Consider the following 21,260-nt stretch of genomic DNA (forward strand, 5'->3'; position numbering starts at 1 on the left):
GTTTAGGGTGGGGTTGGGGGGCGGGTAGAAGGAAATGGGGTGTGAGTGACTATTAACAGGTCACTTTCTGGAGCTGATCAAATTGTTCCAAAATTGATCACGGTGATGATGCATGACCCTGTAAATATACTGAAAACCATTACACTGTTTACTTTAAACAGATAAAGTGTACGGTAAGTAAATTATATCCCAATAAAGCTATTATTTTTTTAAAAGCCAGTGCTAATAAACTCTGTGCCTAGAAATAAAATGGATAAGATAGAAAAAGAGTGACATAAAGATCAAGCCTTGTTGACCTGTCCTGAAAATATGTAAAGAAATATGTATCTGATAAAATACGTCCAATAAAATACAGAGCCTTGCCAGCTTAAAAAAAATTACTCAGGGGCGCCTGGGTGGCGCAGTCGGTTAAGCGTCCGACTTCAGCCAGGTCACGAGCTCGCGGTCCAGGAGTTCGAGCCCCGCGTCAGGCTCTGGGCTGATGGCTCAGAGCCTGGAGCCTGTTTCCGTTTCTGTGTCTCCCTCTCTCTCTGCCCCTCCCCCGTTCATGCTCTGTCTCTCTCTGTCCCAAAAATAAAAAATAAACGTTAAAAAAAAAAATTACTCAAAAGAGTACTAAATTATTTACAAGGAGGCTCATGAAAAAACTGTTGAGTACTTTCAAAGTGATAGTGCCACGGTTATTAGATAAAAGAAAACACTGGCATAGTTCCAAATGGTCCCACATGAGGAATTAAATAGTGGACTTTCTCCTTTAACTAATCTATGCCCTCTTCAAAAGCATCTAAAACTCAACTGAAACCGCCCACAGGGGCAACAGAGTTTTGTCTTTTGACATAGCTCCATGGCCAACAATTGTACATCAATCATTTTAAAGAACTGAAGTCTAGAAATGGCTGAGTGAAGGTGTGAGTCTTAGTCCAACATCGGACAACTGGGGTTTTTAAAAAAAAATCCAACAATGTATAACATAAACAGCTTTAACTGTTCTGAGGCCAGTTGGCTAATCCCAGGACGGGAATCATCAGGAGATCCAGAGAAAGAAATCAGCCCCTTCCTCGAATATCCGTCAACTGAGAGTCCACGGAGACAAACAGCCTTCCGATGACACAGCAGTGACCGCCGACACATAGTGCCAAGTGTGGTTTGGATTATGAAATGTCACTGTCCTGTTAGCTGGGAGTTACTTCTTTGATTCTTTAGTTTGGGCTTACCTGGTGAACTGGATTAGTTTATCTCCACCCAGAGCTATTACGTCTGAACCCCTCGTTTCACTACAGGGATGCAGTCTGGGTGTTGAGATCCCCACATTCAAGACTACCTACTCAAACCATGTTAAACTGCGGTGCTACTGCACTCAGTGAAAGGAGTTATGAACAGTAAGTTATGAATTTAGTATTTAAAAAAAATTTTTAATGTTTTTTTTTTATTTTTGAGACAGTGACAGAGCATGAACGGGCAGGGGCAGAGAGAGAGGGAGACACAGAATCCGAAGCGGGCTCCAGGCTCCGGGCCCGATGAGGGGCTCGAACCCGTGAACCGTGAGATCATGACCCGAGCCGAACATGGACACCTAATGGACTGAGCCGCCCAGCGGCCCCTTGAATTTACTATTATGAACTGAACATTCGTGTCTATTCAGATGCTGAAATCTAATTCCCAACGTGATGCTATTCGGAGGTGGGGCCTTTGGGAGGCGATTAGTGAGGGTAGAGCCCTCACGAATGGCACCTAGTGCCCTTACAGAAGAGGCCAGAATGCCAGCTTGCTCTCTCTGCCACGTGAGGTTGCAACAAGAAGCCGGCTGTCTGCAACCTGGAAGAGGGCCGTCACCAGAACCCGACCACGCTGGCACCCTCGTCTTGGACTTCCCAGCCTCCAGAACTGTGAGAAATAAATTTCTGTTGTTTCAGCTCGCCTGTCTGTGGTATTTTGTTACGGCAGCCCCAGCTAAGACTGGCTTCTTTCTCTAAGTTTATAAAAAATAACGTGCTGTGTTGGAAGACGTGGGAGGTTCCATTTTGATGTAATTCATAAAAACTGAAACGACCACAGATCGGGAGATACTGTGCGATGCCCAGTCTGCTGTCCCTTCTTCTAACCGAGCCAGTGGCTTTGCCTTTGTGCTACTTACTCCCCTCCTTAAAGGTGGCTTATGCTGCACCCCTGCATTCTCACTCACTGGTTTCTGTGAACCACCCAACAGGTCCATCCCTTCAGAGCTCTCTCTGGGGTCTTCTACTTGCATTAGCTATCTAAACGGAAGGGGCCTTCATATCTGCTGCAATTTTGCAAGCCAAACACAAACAGCCAAACTGCAGACAACAGGAGGAAAGTGGGCAGAGCTTTTTTCAGGCTAAGCCAATGGCTTCAGATATGATCATTTTAACCATATGCTGCTTTCCAATCTTTTAAAAATATAATTGTATCTATACCCACACATAGCCTTCAGCATATTATGTTTAAGAGCAGAGGTGCTGGGAGGCACCTGGGTGGCTCAATCGGTTAAGCATCCGACTCTTAATTTCGGCTCAGGTCATGATCCCACAGCCATGGGATCGAGCCCCGTGTGGGGCTCTGCACTGAGCGTGGAGCCTGCTTAAGATACTCTCTCTCACTCTGTCTCTCCCTCTGCCCCTCTCCCCCACTTGCGCTCGTGCGCACGCTCTCTCTCTCAAAAGGAGAGTGTTGTTGGTGAGAATTAAATGAGTAATCCAAATCAAGCATTTTGGACTGTATCTACCATAAATCAGTACTCAATAACTGCTAACTATATTATCAACCTATCTGAACAGATTTCATTCACATTACTTCTTTTTCATAGAATTATTTCAGGAAATCCGATGGGGAAGATGGGGATAGTGGTTAGGGGAACAATCTACAAGTCTGCTTAGCGTAACCATCATTATTTTTATTAGGAAAAAAAAGCCTGGTGCCTTCTTTTATTTTTACAGTAAATATGGCTAGTGGATATATTTATCCCATTGATATGCTTGAGAAAAAAACCCTGGCAACTCTTTGCCCTCTCCACCCCCAGGTCTTTGCCTTTCCCCTTCTTTAGCCCTGAATTTTGCTCACTCAAATCAATCTTCCCTGTTTTACTAAACTCTCTGTGTACTTTACCTGTAAGAGTAAATTAACATTAGTGACAAATTCTGTAATAAGCACCATGACCGCTCGACAACCGTTTCCTGAGGTGACAGGTGTGGGGCCATGAAGGAAGAAGATGGGGCGGACTGCAGACAACGGGGCTATGAGGACAGCCATGAAGAGTCAAGGGTAGTGTCCCAATGTGGAGAAGGCACAGGCCTGAGCCAGGAGACTCAGCACCCCTGCTGTGAGGGAACTGACAATGATACCCTTCAACTCGAGGAGAAGAGGCCTGAGACAATGAGCCCAAAATAAATTGTGTTTCATTGAGCACAAGGGGCCAACAGTTGGGCATCTTGTCCTTCAGTTTCAGTCATCTGATGGCCCCTCTTACCTCTTCCACCACTTCTTCATTTCTAAATTAGAGAAAGTGCCCTTCTTGGCGCCTATTTGTGAGAGAAAGGCCTAGAATGAATTGGGCCCAGGGCTTGGCGTCTTATAACACCAAACATTCATTTCTCTTCCATGCCTCATGTCCATCGCTGGTCGACTGTGGTTCTGCTCGGTCTTGTCTTTCTTCTAGGAACCAGGCTACTGGAGCAGCCTATACTCACAACACTGCCCATCCCATGTCAGGGGAGAAGAAAGACAGCGAACCCTGAGCTGCCTCTTCAGGCTGCCAGCCAGAACGGACACATATTACCTCCCCTCTTATCTCATCCATGAAACCAAGTCTCATGGCCATTTCTGAGTTCAACAAGGGAGAGATGTGAAATCCTCCCCTAAGGATGGGAAGCAAATAATTGTGAACTATTATGTGAACAATTATGTAAACAACTATTATGTAAAGAATTGTGAATAATTATGCTGTCATGATGACCTTACCTGCTAGCCGTGGTGGGTTGGGACCCCCACCTTTATAGCCCACTGATAAGTGAATCTGTAGCGATCGGAGATTAACATGCTAACGAGCCATTTGCATTTTGCTTTTTGGCTTATAAAAAAGTCTCTCTCTGTCTTTCAAAAATGAATAAATGCTAAAAAAAAAAAAGACTGGCTTATAAAAAAGTATTAAATAAATGATAATTCCTACTCTTTAGGACAGGGGTAGGAGGAAAAAGGAATTGAGATATTAATATCAGGTAAGGTCTTTGCTGACTTTACTGCAAAGAATTTATTACCAGGGATACAGAGGAATATTACATAAAAATGAAAGAGTCAGTTCACCATGAAGACTTAACAATCCTAAATTTGTCTCTACCTAATAAGAAGTAAAGGGATAGACACACAGAGGTCAGAGTACAGAGTCCAGAAACAGATCCACACAAATATGACAAATTGATTTTTGACAAAAGTCTACAGACAAACGGGGAAAGGACAGTCTGGTTTTTTTTTAAGATTTTATTTTTAAGTAATCTCTACACCCAACATGTGTCTCAAACTTACAACCCTAAGATCAAAAGTTTCATGATCTACCGAATGAGCCAGCCAGGCACCCCGAAAGGACAGTTATTATTTTAATAAGTGGTGTTGGAACACAGAAATACAAAGGGTAATAAAAGAATACTATGAACCATTATGTGCCAACAAATTGGATAACTCAGAATAAATGAATACATTCCTAGAAGCACACAACTTTCTAAAACTCAATCACACAAACCTCACCATACTCATGGAATGGAAGAATTGTTAAGTTAATTAAATTAATTGTTAAAATGTCCATTCTACCCAAAGCAATCTATAGGTTCAATGCAATCCCTATCAAAATACCAATAGCATTTTTCACAAAACTAGAACAAAAAAATCCTAAAATTTGTATAAAACCACAAAAGACCCCAAATTGCCAAAGCAATCTTGAGAAAGAAGAACAAAGCTGGAGGTATCACAACCCCAGCTTTCAACATATACTACAAAGCTATGGTAATGAAAACATTATGGTAGCGGCACAAAGACAGACACATAGATCAATAGAACAAAACAGCCAGCCCAGAAATAAACCCATGATAATATAATCAATTAACCTACAAGAAAGGAGGTCAGACTATACAATGGAGAAAAGACAGTCTCTTCAATAAACGGTTCTGGGAAAACTGGATAGCTATATGCAAAAGAATGGAAATGGGCCCCTTTTTTAGACCATACACAAAAACTAGCTTGAAATGGGTTAAAGACTTAAACCTAAGACCTGAAATCATAAAACTCCTAAAAGAAAACATGAGCAGTAATTACATGGACACTGGACTTAGCAACATATTTATGGATAGGTCTCCTCAGGCAAGGGAAACAAAAGCAAAGATTAACTAATGGGACTACACCAAAGTAAAAAGCTTTTGCACAGTGAAGGAAATCATCAACAAAACAAAAAGGCAACCTACTGAATGGGAGAAGTTATTTGCAAATAATATATCTGATAGAGGGTTTATACCCAAAGTATAACAAGAACCTATACAACTCAATAACAACAAAAAAGCAAACAATCTGATTTAAAAATGGGCAGAAGATCTGAATGGACATTTTTCCAAAGGAGACATACAAATGGCCAACGGACACATGAAAAGATGCTCAACACCAGTAATCACCAGGGAAACGCAAATCAAAACCATAATGAGATCACCTTAAACCTGTCAGAATGACTAGAATGAAAACGACAAGAAATGGCAAGCATTAGCAAGGATGTGGAGAAAAGGGAACACTTGTGCACTGTTGGTAGGAATGCAAACTAGTGCAGCCACTATGGAAAATAGTACTGAGGTTCCTCAAAAAGATAAAAAATAGAAATACCATACAATCCAGTAATTTCACTACCCAAAGAAAATGAAAACACTTATCAAAAAAGATATACGCACTCCTATGTTTACTGCATCATTATTTACAATAGCCAAGATAAGGAGCCAATCCAAGTTTCCACTGACAAACGAACGGAAAAAGAAGATGTGGTTTATATATACAATGAAATGTTCCTTGGCCATAAAAAAGAGTAAGACTGTGCCATTTGTGACAACATGGATGGACCTAGAGGGTTATGCTAAGAGAAAGACAAGTACCGTATGATTTCACTTATATGTGGAATCTAAAAAACAAAAACAAACAGAAACAGATTCATAAGTACAAAGAACAAACTGGTGGTTGCCAAGGGGCGGGAGGTGGTGAGAGGATGAGTGAAACAAGTGAAGACGATTAAGAAGGACAAACTTCCAGTTATAAAATAAATAAGTCACAGGGATGAAAAGTACAGCATAGGAAATACAGTCAATAACATTGTAAATAACTTTGTATGACAGCAGATGGTAACTATACTTACTGTGGTGAGCATTTCATAATGTATATAATTGTCAAATCACTGTACTGTATACCTGAAACTAACATAATACTATATAGGTCAACTACACTTGAATTAAAAAAAAATACTCAAAGAAATATTGAAACCACTCAAGGAAAGAATGAGAATAATAAAAAGATGTGCTATTTTTAAAAATGTGACTAAACAAAAACAATAAACTTAGATGTCAAAATTGTTGTTAACATGGTTCTAGAGCAAAGCAAATACCGGGCATCCATATGCAAGAAAATGAATCTCAATCTCAATCCTGCATCTCCTACAAGAGTTAACTCAGGGACGCCTGTGTGGTTCAGTCAGTTAAGAGTCTAACTCTTGATTTCAGCTCAGGTCATGATCTCACAGTCATGAGATCAAGCACCGTGTTGGGCTCCATGCTGAGCTTGGAGCCCGCTAGGGATTCTGTCCCCCATCCTCTCTCTCTGCCTCTCCCCTGCTCACTCTCTCTCTCTCAAAATAAATAAATAAAACATTACAAAAATTAACTCAAAATCACAGATCTCAATGTTAAATGGAAACCTATAAAACTTTTATAAGCAAACACGGAAGAAAAACCTTCATGACTTACAGCTGGGCGGAATTAGCCATGATAGTACTAAAAGGAAGATCCATAGAAGAAACACCGATAAATTGGACTTGAGTAAAATTAAAGACTTTTGCTCTGCGAAGGACACTGTTAAGAGATAAAAACAAACAAACAAAAACAAGCTACAGACTAGGAGAAACTATTTGCAAGTCACATACTCAACAAGAGAATTGTGAACTCTCAAAACTCAACAGTAAGAAAACAAACAGCCTAATTTAAAAATTGGTAAAAACAAACAAAAAAACTTGGATACTTCACTTAAGAGGATTTGACAGATGACAAATAAGCACATAAAAAGCTCAACATCATTAGCTATTAAGTAAATACAAATTAAAACTACTATGAGCTATCACTACATACCTATTAAGATGGCTACAATTAAAAATATTGCCATTACTAAGTGTTGACAGAGACGTAGAATCACTGGAATCCTCTTATGTTGCTGGTGGGAATGCAAAGTGGTGCTGACGCTCTAGAGAACGGTCTGGCAATTTCTTTTTTTTTTTTTAAGCTTATTTATTTTGAGAGAGAGAGAGAAAGAGAGCATGAGCAGGGGAGAGGCAGAGAGAGAGAGGAGAGAATCTCAAGCAAGCTCCACACTGCCAGCACAGAGCTCAACGTGGGGCTCGATCTCACAAACCGTGGGATCATGACCTGAACAGAAACCAAGAGTCAGATGCTTAACTGACTGAGCCACCCAGGTGCCCCCAGTTTGACAATTTCTAATAAACTTGAACACTTACCCTACAACCCAGCAATCCTGTTCCTGAATATTTACCCTAGAGAAACAGAGACCTCTACAAGCAATGTGTAAGGCAGCTCAATTCTTAACTACCAAAAACTGGAAACTCAAATGTCCTTCAATAGGTGAATGGATAAACACACTGGGATATATCTCTATAATGAATACTACCTAGCAATGAAAAGAACAAACTATTGATATACAGCAACTTGGATGAATTTCACAGGCCTTATGCTAAGTGAAAGAAGCCACTCGCAAAGGTTACATACCACATGATTCCACTTACATGACATTCTTGAAAAGACAAAACTATAGCGATAGAGAAGTGATCGGTGGTTTCCAGGGGTTAAGGGTGGGGAGAGGGTGTGACAAAGGGGTAGCAGGAGGGAGATCTTTTGGGGTTGAAGGAACTGCTTTGTATCTTGATTATGGTTATAGTTACATGACTCTACACGTTTTAAAATTCACAGAACTGTACACTAAATATATGAAAAAGGAAATTTATTGTGATTTCTAGCACTTTTTAAAAAAAAATTTTATTGTGACATAATTCATATACCATATACTTTACCCATTTAAAGGGTACAATTCAATGGTTTTTGCTATAGTTACAGACTTACAGAAACATCGCAGTTAATTTTAGAATATTTTCATCACTCCAAAATGAAACCCCATACCCATTAAAAGTCATTTCCCATCTGCCCCTGACCTTCAAACTCCCAGGCCTTGGCAACCACTAATCTACTTTCTGTTCCTATAGATTTGCCTGGACATTTTGTATAAACGGCCTCATACCATACGTGATCTCTCATGCCCGGCTTCTTTCAATCAGCATAATGTGTTCCAGGTCTTTCAATGTTATAGAGGTGTCAGTACTCCATCCCTTCTTATTGCAAATAACATTCCACTGTATAGACATAGTAAATTTTGTGTTCCCACTCATTAGTGGATGAACATTTTGGTTTCGGCAAGTGTAGGGGTACAGGGGTAGAGGACGACCAAAGAAAACAGTATACATGACTTCCTAAGAGTGGTGTGCATGTAGTTGAAAAAACACATATTCAACATTATAAGTATCTACTTGAAAAATGAAAAAAATGAAAGCTAAAGCCTTCATACAAGCTCAAGAAAGAACACTTACACAATCTTGGCTGGTAGCAATACAAAGATGATTCTCAGAGCAAGCAGGAAATGGAGATTTTAACAACAGAAGAGAACAGAGATGTTGAAACGGTGATAGTTACTGCCCTTAGAGGGTGTGTAGAGGGGACAGGAGAGACAGGTAAGAGCTGCAAAGTAGATGCTGAGCCAGTACTGGACCAGGAGAATGCTTATGGACTTGGGCAACCGGTCGAAACAAACTAGAAAGAATTCAACAAGAATTTATTTATTGGGCTCATATGCTTAATAAATGTTTGCTGAACTAATTTTATTAGCCAACACTCCCACACATTTGAGTCGACTCAGTTCCCTTTACACATACATTCCTGCCCCAGGGGCCCCAACACATCTTTAACAGAACCTCTTCTCTCTTTTCCAAATCACCCCCTCCTTCCCAACTCCAGCAGCTACCCTGTGACACTGACATTATCCGGTCCCAACACTTAGGTGCAAGAAATTTCAACCATACAACAATGACTACAAGTTTTAACAGTAACCTACCAACAGCATATGAGTGGATACCAAAAAAGCCAATGCTGTGTTAATGGAAGCAAAGTTTTCAGATGAGAGAAATGAGAGTCTCACTAAACTGCCAGCCTCACAGAGCACATCTAGCATATTTAGTCACTGCCAAACACCATGTTTTATTCATTTAAAAATTTTTTAATGTTTTTAATTTATTTCTGAGAGTGAGAGTGGGGGAGGGACAGAAGGAGAGGTGGACAGACGATCTGAAGCAGGCTCTGTGCTGACAGAAGTAAGCCTGATGCGGGGCTCAAACTCATTAACTCTGAGATCATGACCTGAGCTGGTGTCAGACGTTCAACCAACTGAACTACCCAGATGCCCCCAAACACCGTATTTTACAGGGGACATTCACCGCCTAGAATGTCCCCAGAGGGTGATTAGGGCTATGAATAGGCTGAAAGCCAAATCTCATGGGAACAGGGAAAGATTATGGTATTTAGAGAAGGCTTAATGGAGAGCAAGTTAGCATCTTCAAAGAGCTGAGAGGCTGTCTTGTGAAAGAGGGATTCAATTTTCTCAGTTACTAAAACTCAAGTCAGATTTCAACTCAATACAAGAACTTCCTAACATTTAGAATTTTCCAAAGAGAATGGACAGGATTGTAGGTAATGCGGTCTCAGTCTGGCATTATTTGGGCAGAAGGAGCCTGAGCACCACCCACCCCCCCCCCCACCGCCCACACACACACACACACACACACACACACACACACACACACACGCGCGCGCGCACGCGCACACACACACACACACGAGGTGTAGTGTATAATGTAGTGGTTAAGGGCATGGGCCCTACTCTACATAAGATACAGCTGGGTTCAAATTTCTGTTCTGACACTTACCTGCTATGTGATCTTGGGCAAATTACTTAACTTCTCCAGGCCTCGATTTCTCTCTCTATAAAAAAGAGGGTTCAAAGCAGATTGGAGAGCATGGGTCTCCCTGGGCCCTTCGCTTCATCCCTACCCTAATGGAAACACTGTTGTCTCTGCCTGTCTAGCACCCGTTCTGCTTTTTCTGGTAATGGCCTATTATTTCCCCTACTCTGATTCAGTGTGATTCTGGTGGGTCTGACCCATCACTGCCTGCCCCCTGGCCCCAGCCCCAGCTTCAGGGAAGGACATGGGATCCCAGGCCTGGCCAATCTAGGCACAGTTCATGGAGGAGCACACAACCCAAGCTGGATCAGCTGAGAGCCATTCTCGTCAGGACTTGTGCTGGAGACACTATAAAAAAGCTTTCTTTTTGCAGAGGCCACCACTCTAAAAGGATACAACCTGGAGCTGCCAAGCGGGCACCGCTGCGACCATGCGGGATGAGCCCGCCAGAGAATAAAGTCCACTCCAAGTCAAAGGCGGCCAAGCAATGCTAAGAGACATACTTGATTATTTGAGGTCCCGATTCCAGCCATGCCTGAATCCAGAACAATCCCTCGGACTTTTCAGTTATTTGAGCAAGAGATCCTCTTTTGTGCTTAAAGGCTGTTTGAGGCGGGTTTCAGTCATTTACACCTGATAGAATCCTGACAAATGCAATCATGAATGTTTAAATGGCCAAAGTGAACTAGATACCATAAAAACATTTATTTGATGCTGTTACAGACATCCAAGGTTGCGGCAATATTAAAGCAAAATACATACGCCTGATGGTAGCCCCACAGTACTTCACATTGTCCAATTCAGTTTCTAGCTGGAGGGCACGGAGATGGATGTGGTCTATGCACCAAAATTCGCAGAGTATAAATTCCCTCCTCCCCTACCGCTGTCCCACGAGAAGATTGGAATAGCTCCTTACTGATCTTCCTGCCTCTAGTACTGGTCCCTTCCAATCTATCCTCCACAAAGGAAGGTGGCAGAAAGAACTAGAATCTCAATCACTGCCCTGCTCAGAATGCTCCAATCCTACAAAGTAGGCTCATCAGGTGCAGCCTCCTCCTCCCACATCTGGCCCAATCACCTGACACTCCTTCGTTCGCCCCTGCCTCCAAGCTGGAATTCGTTTCCTGCCCGCACTCGCACACTTCCGAGCCCGTGGGCCCGGAATGTCCTCACGCCAAATGCCTCCCCACACGCTTGCTCCTCTGTGAAGCCTCCCGGCTGGCTCCCTTTTCCTATACTCTGTGAGACAGAGGTCAGAGGCTTCCAGCTAATCTCTGCCCTCAGTCCTTTTTCCTTTAGATTAAGAATGGCTAAGACCATGCCGCTGCCTTGCTCAGTTCCAAGGAAGAAAAGTACAATTCGATTAGTCAAATGAAATACCTAGAAGAAACTAGGACAAATACTGAAAATACATGATTATTCACTATCATCCCCCAACTCCAACCCCATGTTGGAAAGCAAAAAACAGAAAGTGAAAAATTCTGATATTAAAAACTCCAAAAACTGGTTAAATTCATTTGTCATGCTGAAATTTTATTCTAGCAACTACTATTTAAAATATTAAAGGGGACAGGAAAGGGCAATCAATGCCTTGGACTTGAGATGTTTTTTAGGGTGGGAATTCCAAAAGCCTTTGTCTTAAAATGATTACATCTGGGGTTCCTAGCTGGCTCAGTCAAGTAGACTGTGTGACTCTTAATTTTGGGGTCATGAGTTCAAGCCCCACACGGGGAGTGGAACTTACTTAAATTTAAAAAATAGAGTGTTTAAAAAGATTACATCTCTAATTGAGACCACGGGCTGTGTAACACTTTATCAGTTTAAAAAATAGGTTTTGTATCATTTGATATGTAAACCTTGGGCATTCAGAGAATAATGCTGAAAACGTAAACTCTAATATGCAGCAGGCCTCATGCTTTTACCTAAGGAGATCACAGGCGGACAACTTTTCCTTTCAACTGATGTCTTTTTCTAAATTGCTGCTTAGCAGATTTTCCCCTCTGGGTTCACAAATAATACACACCTCCAAGGTGCCCCGGGGCTAGGCACTTGCACCATCTCCTATGACTGAAGGATGGCTTCCAGGGAAATAAACTAGGTCAGGAGCCAAGTACTGCAAGCGCCCACTTCAATCCAGTTTTCTTCCAGCTTCAATCCAGATCCCACTGCCCATCTCAAAACTTTCGAAACGTACGGAAACTGTCCGGGCCCCTTGGCTACCATCAAATGGACAAATGATTTTACCACCATCTTAGGATATTTTATTTCTTTGCCTCTCTCGCCGATCCCTGTAGTAAAGTGGGGGATGACCGAGATGTCAGTCCGTAGCCAGTTGTGAGAAGTGATGGAGTACAAACGCAGTGGGGTTGCTGGGATCCTCTTGGCCGACACCTGAAGTCCGAGGTATCAGGGATTGCTGGGTACCACACTAGTAATGTTTCCCCCCCACAGAAGAGTCGTGGGCATCGCCATTTATTTGCAGCTCTAAGACTGACTTTGCTTTCATTAGGCTCAGGTTCAGAGCACCAAGTACCACACGTCACTGCGAATCTGGACTCACTAGAGGATCTACTAGGAGTTGACTGATGGGCTTTGGGGGGGCAGGGAGGTGGAGGTCCATGAGACTCCTGGAAATTCTTCATGAGCATTTTTCTCAGGAGACAATAAAACATTCGGCTTTCACCAAGCTCCCAAATGGCTCTGTAACTCATTTGATTAAGAACCACTACTCTACATGTACGTTACGAACATCAATTATGTTCTCTCCACCCAGTGTGAGGCAGACGTGATATTTATTTCGCTCTGTGACTTTCACTAATAGAGTGAAATAAATATCACGTCTGCCTCACAGTATAAAGAAAGGGCCTTTGAAAGTTTCACTATTTTAACAGGCAAAAATAAAGGGCCTATGAAAGTTTCACTATTTTAACAGGCAAAAATAAGGAGAATGCAACTTTTCATTGGTGTTCACAGCAATCTGGTGTATCTAAAGTATTTCTCTCCATTCCTCTCATCGCAGGGCTGTCGGCTCACCAGAAGGATGGCCTTGAAAAAGGTCCCCTCAACTCTCCTGGCTGAAGTTTTTAGCTGTAAAAGGAAACCAGTTGATCTAACCAGATGATCTTTTGGATTCCTGCAAAACTGGAAACAGTTCTAAATCTCTCCCGTGTATGGGTTATTACAGTCCTCTATTTGTTAAGTGGAAGATTCAAGGGCTTTTTTCATTCAATTACTCAAATGTTTTCATCTGGCACTAAAATATTTAAAAGCTGTCCTGAAAACAGCACAGCAAAAGCCCTCCTCCTGGCACCCAAAAGAGTTGAAGTAGGAGATGGCAAAAGGCAGGGCACTGAATTATGTGAAGGAAAAGATGTCATCCGTTCAGTACTTTCTTTCTCCAATCAACACACAGAGCAGACAGCCATCTATCGGCCCTAAAAGGGCTCGGGGATCCTAAGGGATCTGGGGACCACAATCCTGAGAACCACTATACTACTTCAAAGCAGGAGTGGATTTTTCCTGTTCATGTTTTAGAAATTCTTGTAAGTACGTGTCCCTAAGCAAGGAAGAATATTACTGGGGATGCTTTTAAAGTTCTACATACGCAATAGCGGACTATACTTATTCTTCTATAACTTGTTTTCACTCAACTTTAAATTTCTGAGTGCTATCCAATTTGATACATGTAAGTCTAGGTCACTCATTTTAAGTGCTATATGGTGTATGGCTATTGTGTGGCCAGATATCTCTATTCGTCCTTTCCCAAAGTGATGAACATTTAGATTGTTTCTAATTTTTCCCTCTTACAATGCCTCAACAAATGTCCTTGTACATGTCTCCTTGGGTAACAGGTAAGAGCACATCACTGGTATGCATAACTACATATGGACCTCCTGGGTCACGTGATATGCATCGCTTCAATTTCACCAATATCTCCAAACCGTTTTCCCAGGTGGCTGTACCACTTAACAGTCTGTAACTTACATTCTAAGGCACAGACTACTAGCTAATCACTAATTGGATTTCCTCTTCTTCTTAGGCCTTCAGCTATACTGCATTTCCCATCCTCCCCTGTAGTTCGATGCGACCATGTGTTTGGGTTCTAGCCAAAGGAACCTGAGTGAAAGTGAAGTACGCAACTTCCATGCCTTGACCGTAAAACTCTCCCATGAACAATCTTCCGAACTCTTTCCTGATCCACCAGCTGGAGGTCGACATTCAGGGTGACCTTCGGAGCTGCACACTGAAGCTGGCAGAGCCACTGGTAGCCCAGGTCTCGAGATGACACCGCTCCTGACCTGGACCCACACTGGTCTGTTACATGAGTGAGAAATAAACTTCTGTGTTTATTCAATGAAATTTTGGGCTTTGTTCGGTCTATCTTAACTAGTGCCTCTTCCCATGAGTAGCGAATGACAATTGCCCCTTCTCTATAACCTTGTCAACACTTAGAATTATGCTTCTAAACTGCTGCCAATCTGTCAGTGTGTATTGTCTTGATCTGTTAGAGTTCGAGATACTAGCGAGGTTGAGCCATCATTTCACATATTTATTAGTTTCCTCTTCTGTGAACTGCCTATTTATATTATATAATACAATCACGGAAATAAAATATATAAAATTACTATAAATGAGAATCAACTTAATTAAAGGGAAATAGGACACTTGGACTTAAAATATTTTTTGGTTATTTTGGAACTTCTCTTTGGTGTTAAGAGAAGTAATGAAAGGAGAATATTTACAAACACAGAAGCCAAACAATAATGTCAACTGCTATCTAATCAAATCGAAACAAGGTCTCAAGTAAAAATTGAAACGTAAATCAATCAACTATAAGTGGCTGGTTCCCTAAAGACTCTTTTAGGATTAGGCATCTGTATTCATTATTTATTAATCACCCCAAAACTTACTCTAAAAATCGAGAATTCTAGTTACAGTAGTTTTGGGTTTCCTATGGCATTTATATCTGCAAATATCATCTCTATCCTGCTCATTTGTTTTTCATCTCTGTTATGTGGGTCACAATTACAGTGCTGAATAGAAGGAACGATAGTGGCGATCCTTGATGTCCTTGACTTTAAAGGTATTGTTTCTAATCTTTTGCCAATACATTAGTCATGTTTGCAGATTTTTTTAAACAATTATCCTTTATCAGGATAATACAATTCCCTGGAATGCCTAGTTTGCTAAGAGGTGTTTGTAATAAATCATTTCAGATACTGAATTTTATCAAAGGTTTTTCTACACTTACTGAGATGATCACACTATTTTCTCCTTTAATTTGATAATGTGGCAAAATGCATTAGATTTTCTTATAGTAAATTTCTTTGTATTCCTGGGTAAACTCAACTTGATTGTGATGCATTTTTTTTTAAACAAATTATTGGTTTTTTTTAATGTTTATTTGTTTTGAGAGAACAAGCACAAGCAGGGGAGGGGCAAAGAGAGGAGGAGGGGGACAGAGGATCTGAAGCAGATTATGCGTTGACAGCAGAAAGCCCCAGGAGAGAGCCTGACATGGAGCTGGAACTCACGAACCATGAGATCAAGACCTGAGCTGAAGTCAGACGCTTAACCAACTGAGCCACTCAGGAGCCCCTGTGATACATTTTTTAATACACTGCTCGATTTATTTTATTGAGTATTTCACTTTGTATTTCACATCAATACTTATAAGTGAATTTCCTCCCTAAATATTATTTCTCATTATGTCTTGTTTGCCTATGGTATCCTGGGATATTGGCCACATAGGAGGAGTTGAGAATTATCCCTCTTTATCTTTTATCTGAAACAGTTTAAGATAGGAGTTCTCCATTAATCCTTTGCACCCACCCCTCTCACTGCATTGTATTCACTGGGCAAAGCCCCACCTCTTGTTAAATCTGACTCTTTGCCTACTCTGGGGGTGCACCTGAGCAGCTGTATGTCTGGAGAAAAACACAGCCATAATTTCCACTGGAAATGACCCTCCAGTGCTGTCCAACAATCCTATTAAAAATCCCTGATTTCCTTGAGAAGGAAGGACTATTTTATACCTGCTCCTCTCTCTTCAATCCTCCAACAACTCTCCCCATCTGTACTCTTGGCTGATGACCATGCCTTATGTTTCAATGAGAAAGTAGAAACAATAAAAGAGAACATGGCGCCCATGTACCCTGCCTTCCTTCTTGTTTTGATGAATAAACAACCTGTGCTCCTCTTTAAGGTCACCTACCACGTGTGTGCTACACTCCACCCCTCTCACTCGTTCAAGGCCTTTGCTCCAGTGATTTTCACTCTGCCTCTTCTCAGTCTTCCTTGGCAGTTGGTCATCTTCTGGATCTTTCCACCTCTGTAAAGCTCCTCTTTGAACATCATCTCTTCTCTGTCTACACTCACTCCTGTAATCTCATCCAGCCTCATGGACCTTTTAAACACCACATATAAACCAATATAACTCTCAGATTTTTATCTCCAGCCCAGACCTCTCCCCTACTTCGATTCATATATTCAATTGCCTACTTGCTATGTCTACTTGGATGCCTAATGGGCACCTCAAACTTAATAAAAACTCCTTAACTTCCTCCCCAAGTTTGTTCTTCCACAATCTTTCCCAACTCAGTAAATGGCAATTCCATCCTACCAGTTGCTCAAGCCATTAACCTTGGAGTCATTCTCGACTTCTTTCTTCTACACACCTTACACCCAATCCACCAGTAAATCCTGTTGCCTCTACAAAATTTCCCCCAAACGCCACCACTCCCAGTGGTCTCCACTGCAACCACCCTTGTCTAGGCCACTGTGGTCCAGCTGCAGCAGCTTCTCAATTGGTCACTCTGCTCTGCTTTGTGACCTCTTACAGACAATATTCTATGCAGGGGATAGCGGGATTCTTTTCAAACATTATTCAGATGTCACTCATCTGCTCAAAACCTGCTCATGGCTTCACTTCTTAGAATAAAAGTCAAATTCTGGGGCACCTGGGTGGCTCAGTCGGTTGAGCACCCGACTTCGGCTCAGGTCATGATCTCGCAGTCCATGAGTTCAAGCCCCGCGTCAGGCTCTGTGCTGACAGCTCAGAGCCTGGAGCCTGCTTGGTATTCTGTGTCTCCCTCTCTCTCTCTGCCCCTCCCCCACTCAGGCTCTGTCTCTCTCTCAAAAATAAATAAACATTAAAAGAAGTTAAAAAGTAAATAAATATATAATATCTCTCTCCTTAATGTGATAAAGGCCTAAGAATGCTTTAACCTACTTCCCATTGCTGTGCTGTTATTTCACAGTATTTAATTCTATCCTTTTTAAACCTCCCCCAAACTAGACTTTACTATTATTATTACTATTTGTTCCCTACTCCATGTTTTGGTTATCCCATTCTTTTCATTTTAAATTCCATTGCCCCTAAATAAATAATACTCACTGTTCTTATTTCTTAATTATATGCTTTTTATAATAATCTGCAGTTACGGTCACTGCCTCGATCACTTTTTCTTTCAAATCCATATTCTCTTATCACTACTTTGTGCTTAACACTTTTATGAGCCTTCAAACAGAACTTACATTCAAGAAATGTACGTTTAATGTTTATCTGGACCAAAATAAATCTGAGAATTTCTTTTTTTTTTTTTAAGTCAATGATTACTTGAAGATACTTCCTGGAGTGTATATTTATACTCTCTGTGTATATGAAATCCTATCTGCAAAAGAACCCTTTTATAAACATAGCTCTTCTTTGCCTTAAAAATTTGAGTAATATTTAGTAGCACATGTATGTGGCAAATGACTAATGGAAAAAGTTGTTCTCTTTCACAGATACAGGAAAGGGAATTAGTTGACACGCTATTGCCTCTAAGAATGTTTAACATGTTTAACACTAAATGATTCCGAACAAGTGAAATCAATTTAGAAAGCAAATCAGAAAACAGAATTCAATGAAAAACACCTCATAACATCTCCATACATCTACAGGAGATGGGGAGATACAGCATCAATTTAGAAACCATTAGTCCAGCTCATTCATTTTTTTAGTATGGCAACATATGCATAAAATTGCCCATTCATTTTTAGAGCGCTTAGGTGACCGAAGATCACTCAGAAAGAGGATGAAACTCTAAATGGGTTAAGGGTCTGCAACTGTGAAGCCCAGCTGTTGGGTTTGGATGGGTTGGGGGCGGGGTGGGGGGCGGTACGGAGGGTGATTCTGTGAATGCAGACTCCTGGCATTTCCCAGCAGGATGGTACGCGGAGGATTCTGGTCAGCCGCAAGAGTACAGAGGGCAAATCTGAGAGCTTTTCACCAACTACCCCCCAGATAAATACAACTAAAGGCTAAGATAACTTTCTTTTAATCATTAAAACGTTGGAGAGGAAAGTCCAACGCTGCACGTTTGCTGTAATGAGGCAGTTCTTTTGCTCCTGAGAGAAGGCAAGCCTGGATCAATGGCTGGGTCAGAGCCCGCAGGAAGTATTTTATCAACAAGGATTTAATGGTTCCTTTCACGAGCCTGGATCACTGCTTAACTCAAAACGTACAAAACTGGTGAGGCCTCTGTGCTTAAGGATCTCACTGCATCAATGGGGACACATAATCATGTTCACGGACTAGAAAGCAATTAGTAGTTGTATCAGGGCCTTCAAGAAAGGGAGTATTATGGCCCAGGGTGGTGAGGTGACGACGTGTGGCCCAGGTATGTGTGGCCTATGTCAAAGTCATAATACCGCCAATAGCACTATTTACTGTTGGCCTACTGGGCGCCAGGCAACATACTAGACCCGAATTTTCTTCACAATACCTCAATGAAGGTAGGTGTTACTGTTCCCATTTTACAGATGCGGGCGTGGACTTAAGAGATGTTGAGTAAAAGCTAACACATCATTCAAGGCAGAGCCGGGGACACAAACACGGGTGTGACACACGAACCAGGCTTCATCGCTTCTCCTTATAGCCCCTTCCATGACAGTAATGAAGGGAAAAACGTTTCAATTTGAATTTTAAAACAATCTGCCGATGTAATTATAATATATTCCAAACGGGAAGGCAAAAAGTAACCACCCTCTGCCCGCCTATTCCTTGTTCAATTCTCAACTTGAACATCATCTCTTCCAGGACTCCACCCCTGGTCCCCAAACTGGGCTAACCTCCCCCAAATAAGGACCACAATCCGTGTGCAATTTCTGAAGCCAATAAGCTCTGAAAATTTAAAGTCTTTTCCTAAGTTTGTAGCAAGCTTGGTGGCAAAAGGTGACCTGAACTGATGTGAAACTATTTAAGTCTTTATTTTTCCTACTCAGTGCGAATATTCACATTCGGGTGTGAGAAAAATGGGTCCAAGGGATGCTTCCCATTGCAGTTATTAAAGACTATATGTGTATATTACCTTCCCAAAATCCAAACATTTCTGACTTGCAAACATCTGGCCCCAAGGATCTCAGACAAAGGAGTCTGGACCTACACCTTATGCACAGATCGCATCATACTACGAGGATTTATTCTTTCCGTAAGTCCAGCACTTGACAGAGTGCCTTGCATATAATAGGTACACAATAAATATTTCCTGAATGAAGAAATGAGACTGAGAAATTGGTTAAGAAGGGAAAATGGTCAGTGGCTTGGGAATGATTACAGCTCCGACTTGTAGCCTGAGCCTCTACTCATGGAATGCCACTTCCTTCTCAGACATGGAGGTCCTATAAATAGTTGCTGCTGATTGAGGGCAAGGGACATAGCTGCTGTCCTCACTAGGAATAAAAATAGTCCAGTGGTCTTAACATGATGGGCCCACATATAACTTTAGCCCAGTAATACAGAACAGCAGGCATATTCATACATCAGACCACATGGGCAGCCTCACAGGTCCCCTTAAAGCTGGGAGCAGAAGACCTGCATTTGGCTCAGACGGTAACCTTTTTGGCCTGTGGTTTTCTCACCTGTAAAATATCAACCAGAGTAACCCCTGAGGTCCTCCCAGGTGGGTCTCTAACAAAGTGACTCAAGGAGCAGCAGCAGTCGCCCCACTCTCTTGAGGCCGGATGCAAACCTCAGGAGGTTCTTCGCTCCTGTCTACTGCCCTGGCAGTCCGAGTTCCCCATCCTTATTCAGTGTGCTCTGTCCAACCTATACACACCCCCTCTCTCACCCCCCAAAATGGACAGTCGATGCAAAAAGATGCATTTTTGTGTCCAGGGCACGGGGTCGGGGGGGGGGGGGGGGGCTCTGTCTTCGATCCCCAACAGGGGTCAAAGAATCTGTGAAGAGTGGCCACACAGCACTTCGGTCCCCTGAAAGAGGATGGGGTGGAATGGGGGTGAGGGTAATCACTGGCCAGCAAGCTCTGGATTTGAAGAGAAAAACCTCTTAACTGCCAAGTCTCAGGACGCGGGAGGAGATTGGGTAGGAGAGTTAAGTGTCACGAAGAGGGCAGCTTGGGGTGGTCCTTCCTTACCTGGTAGCACAGGATGGTTTGCTGTACCAGCCGCGCGTATCCATCCAAGCGGACTCCGGAATTGCTCCTGCTCCTCATCTCCGCGTGCTGCCCGAGCCCCGGCGCCCGACGGGTTGTGCAGAGGTGGGACGCCCGGGCTGAGGCCGCCGACTGGGCCTGGTTCCCAACCACTCACAGCCTCGTTGTTCTCGGGATGGAGCCTGGCGGTGGGAGGTCGAGACTTTTTAAAATGGAAGAAGCAAAGTATGCTTGGAAAGCAAGCCAACCAGAGTTTCACTCTTCTGGAAGGCGCGGGGGCGGTGATGGGGGCTGGCGCTAAAGCGGTCCCGCCTTGACCAGGCCCGCCACACGCCCGACGCCCGCGGGTCCCGGGCTGCCACACGGGAGACGCGGGGAACTGGGCTCTGGACGTGAGACGACAACGACCCCGTCGAGCCTTTTCTGCCTTCCAGAGGTCTTGAAGAGGCCCCGGGGCGGGCCGCCAACCCTACCCAACCCGCCTGCCGCAGCACACTTGCCGC

At 42.6% G+C, this 21,260-nt stretch overlaps 1 protein-coding gene across 12 annotated transcripts in view; it reads right to left on the reverse strand.

Moving 5' to 3' along the window:
* Nucleotides 1-21,260, reverse strand: part of PHKA2 (phosphorylase kinase regulatory subunit alpha 2) — a 71,062-nt gene that overhangs the window by 49,404 nt on the left and 398 nt on the right. For all 12 annotated transcript variants that reach the window (XM_045051250.1, XM_045051255.1, XM_045051254.1 and 9 more), the window contains exon 2: nucleotides 20,740-20,939. In XM_045051250.1, coding sequence (XP_044907185.1) covers nucleotides 20,740-20,817 — 78 coding nt within the window. In that variant the 5' untranslated portion in view covers nucleotides 20,818-20,939. The remainder of the gene's footprint in view (nucleotides 1-20,739; nucleotides 20,940-21,260) is intronic.

This window comes from Felis catus, chromosome X, assembly GCF_018350175.1.
Source record: "Felis catus isolate Fca126 chromosome X, F.catus_Fca126_mat1.0, whole genome shotgun sequence".
In the NCBI taxonomy this organism is placed as follows: domain Eukaryota; kingdom Metazoa; phylum Chordata; class Mammalia; order Carnivora; family Felidae; genus Felis; species Felis catus.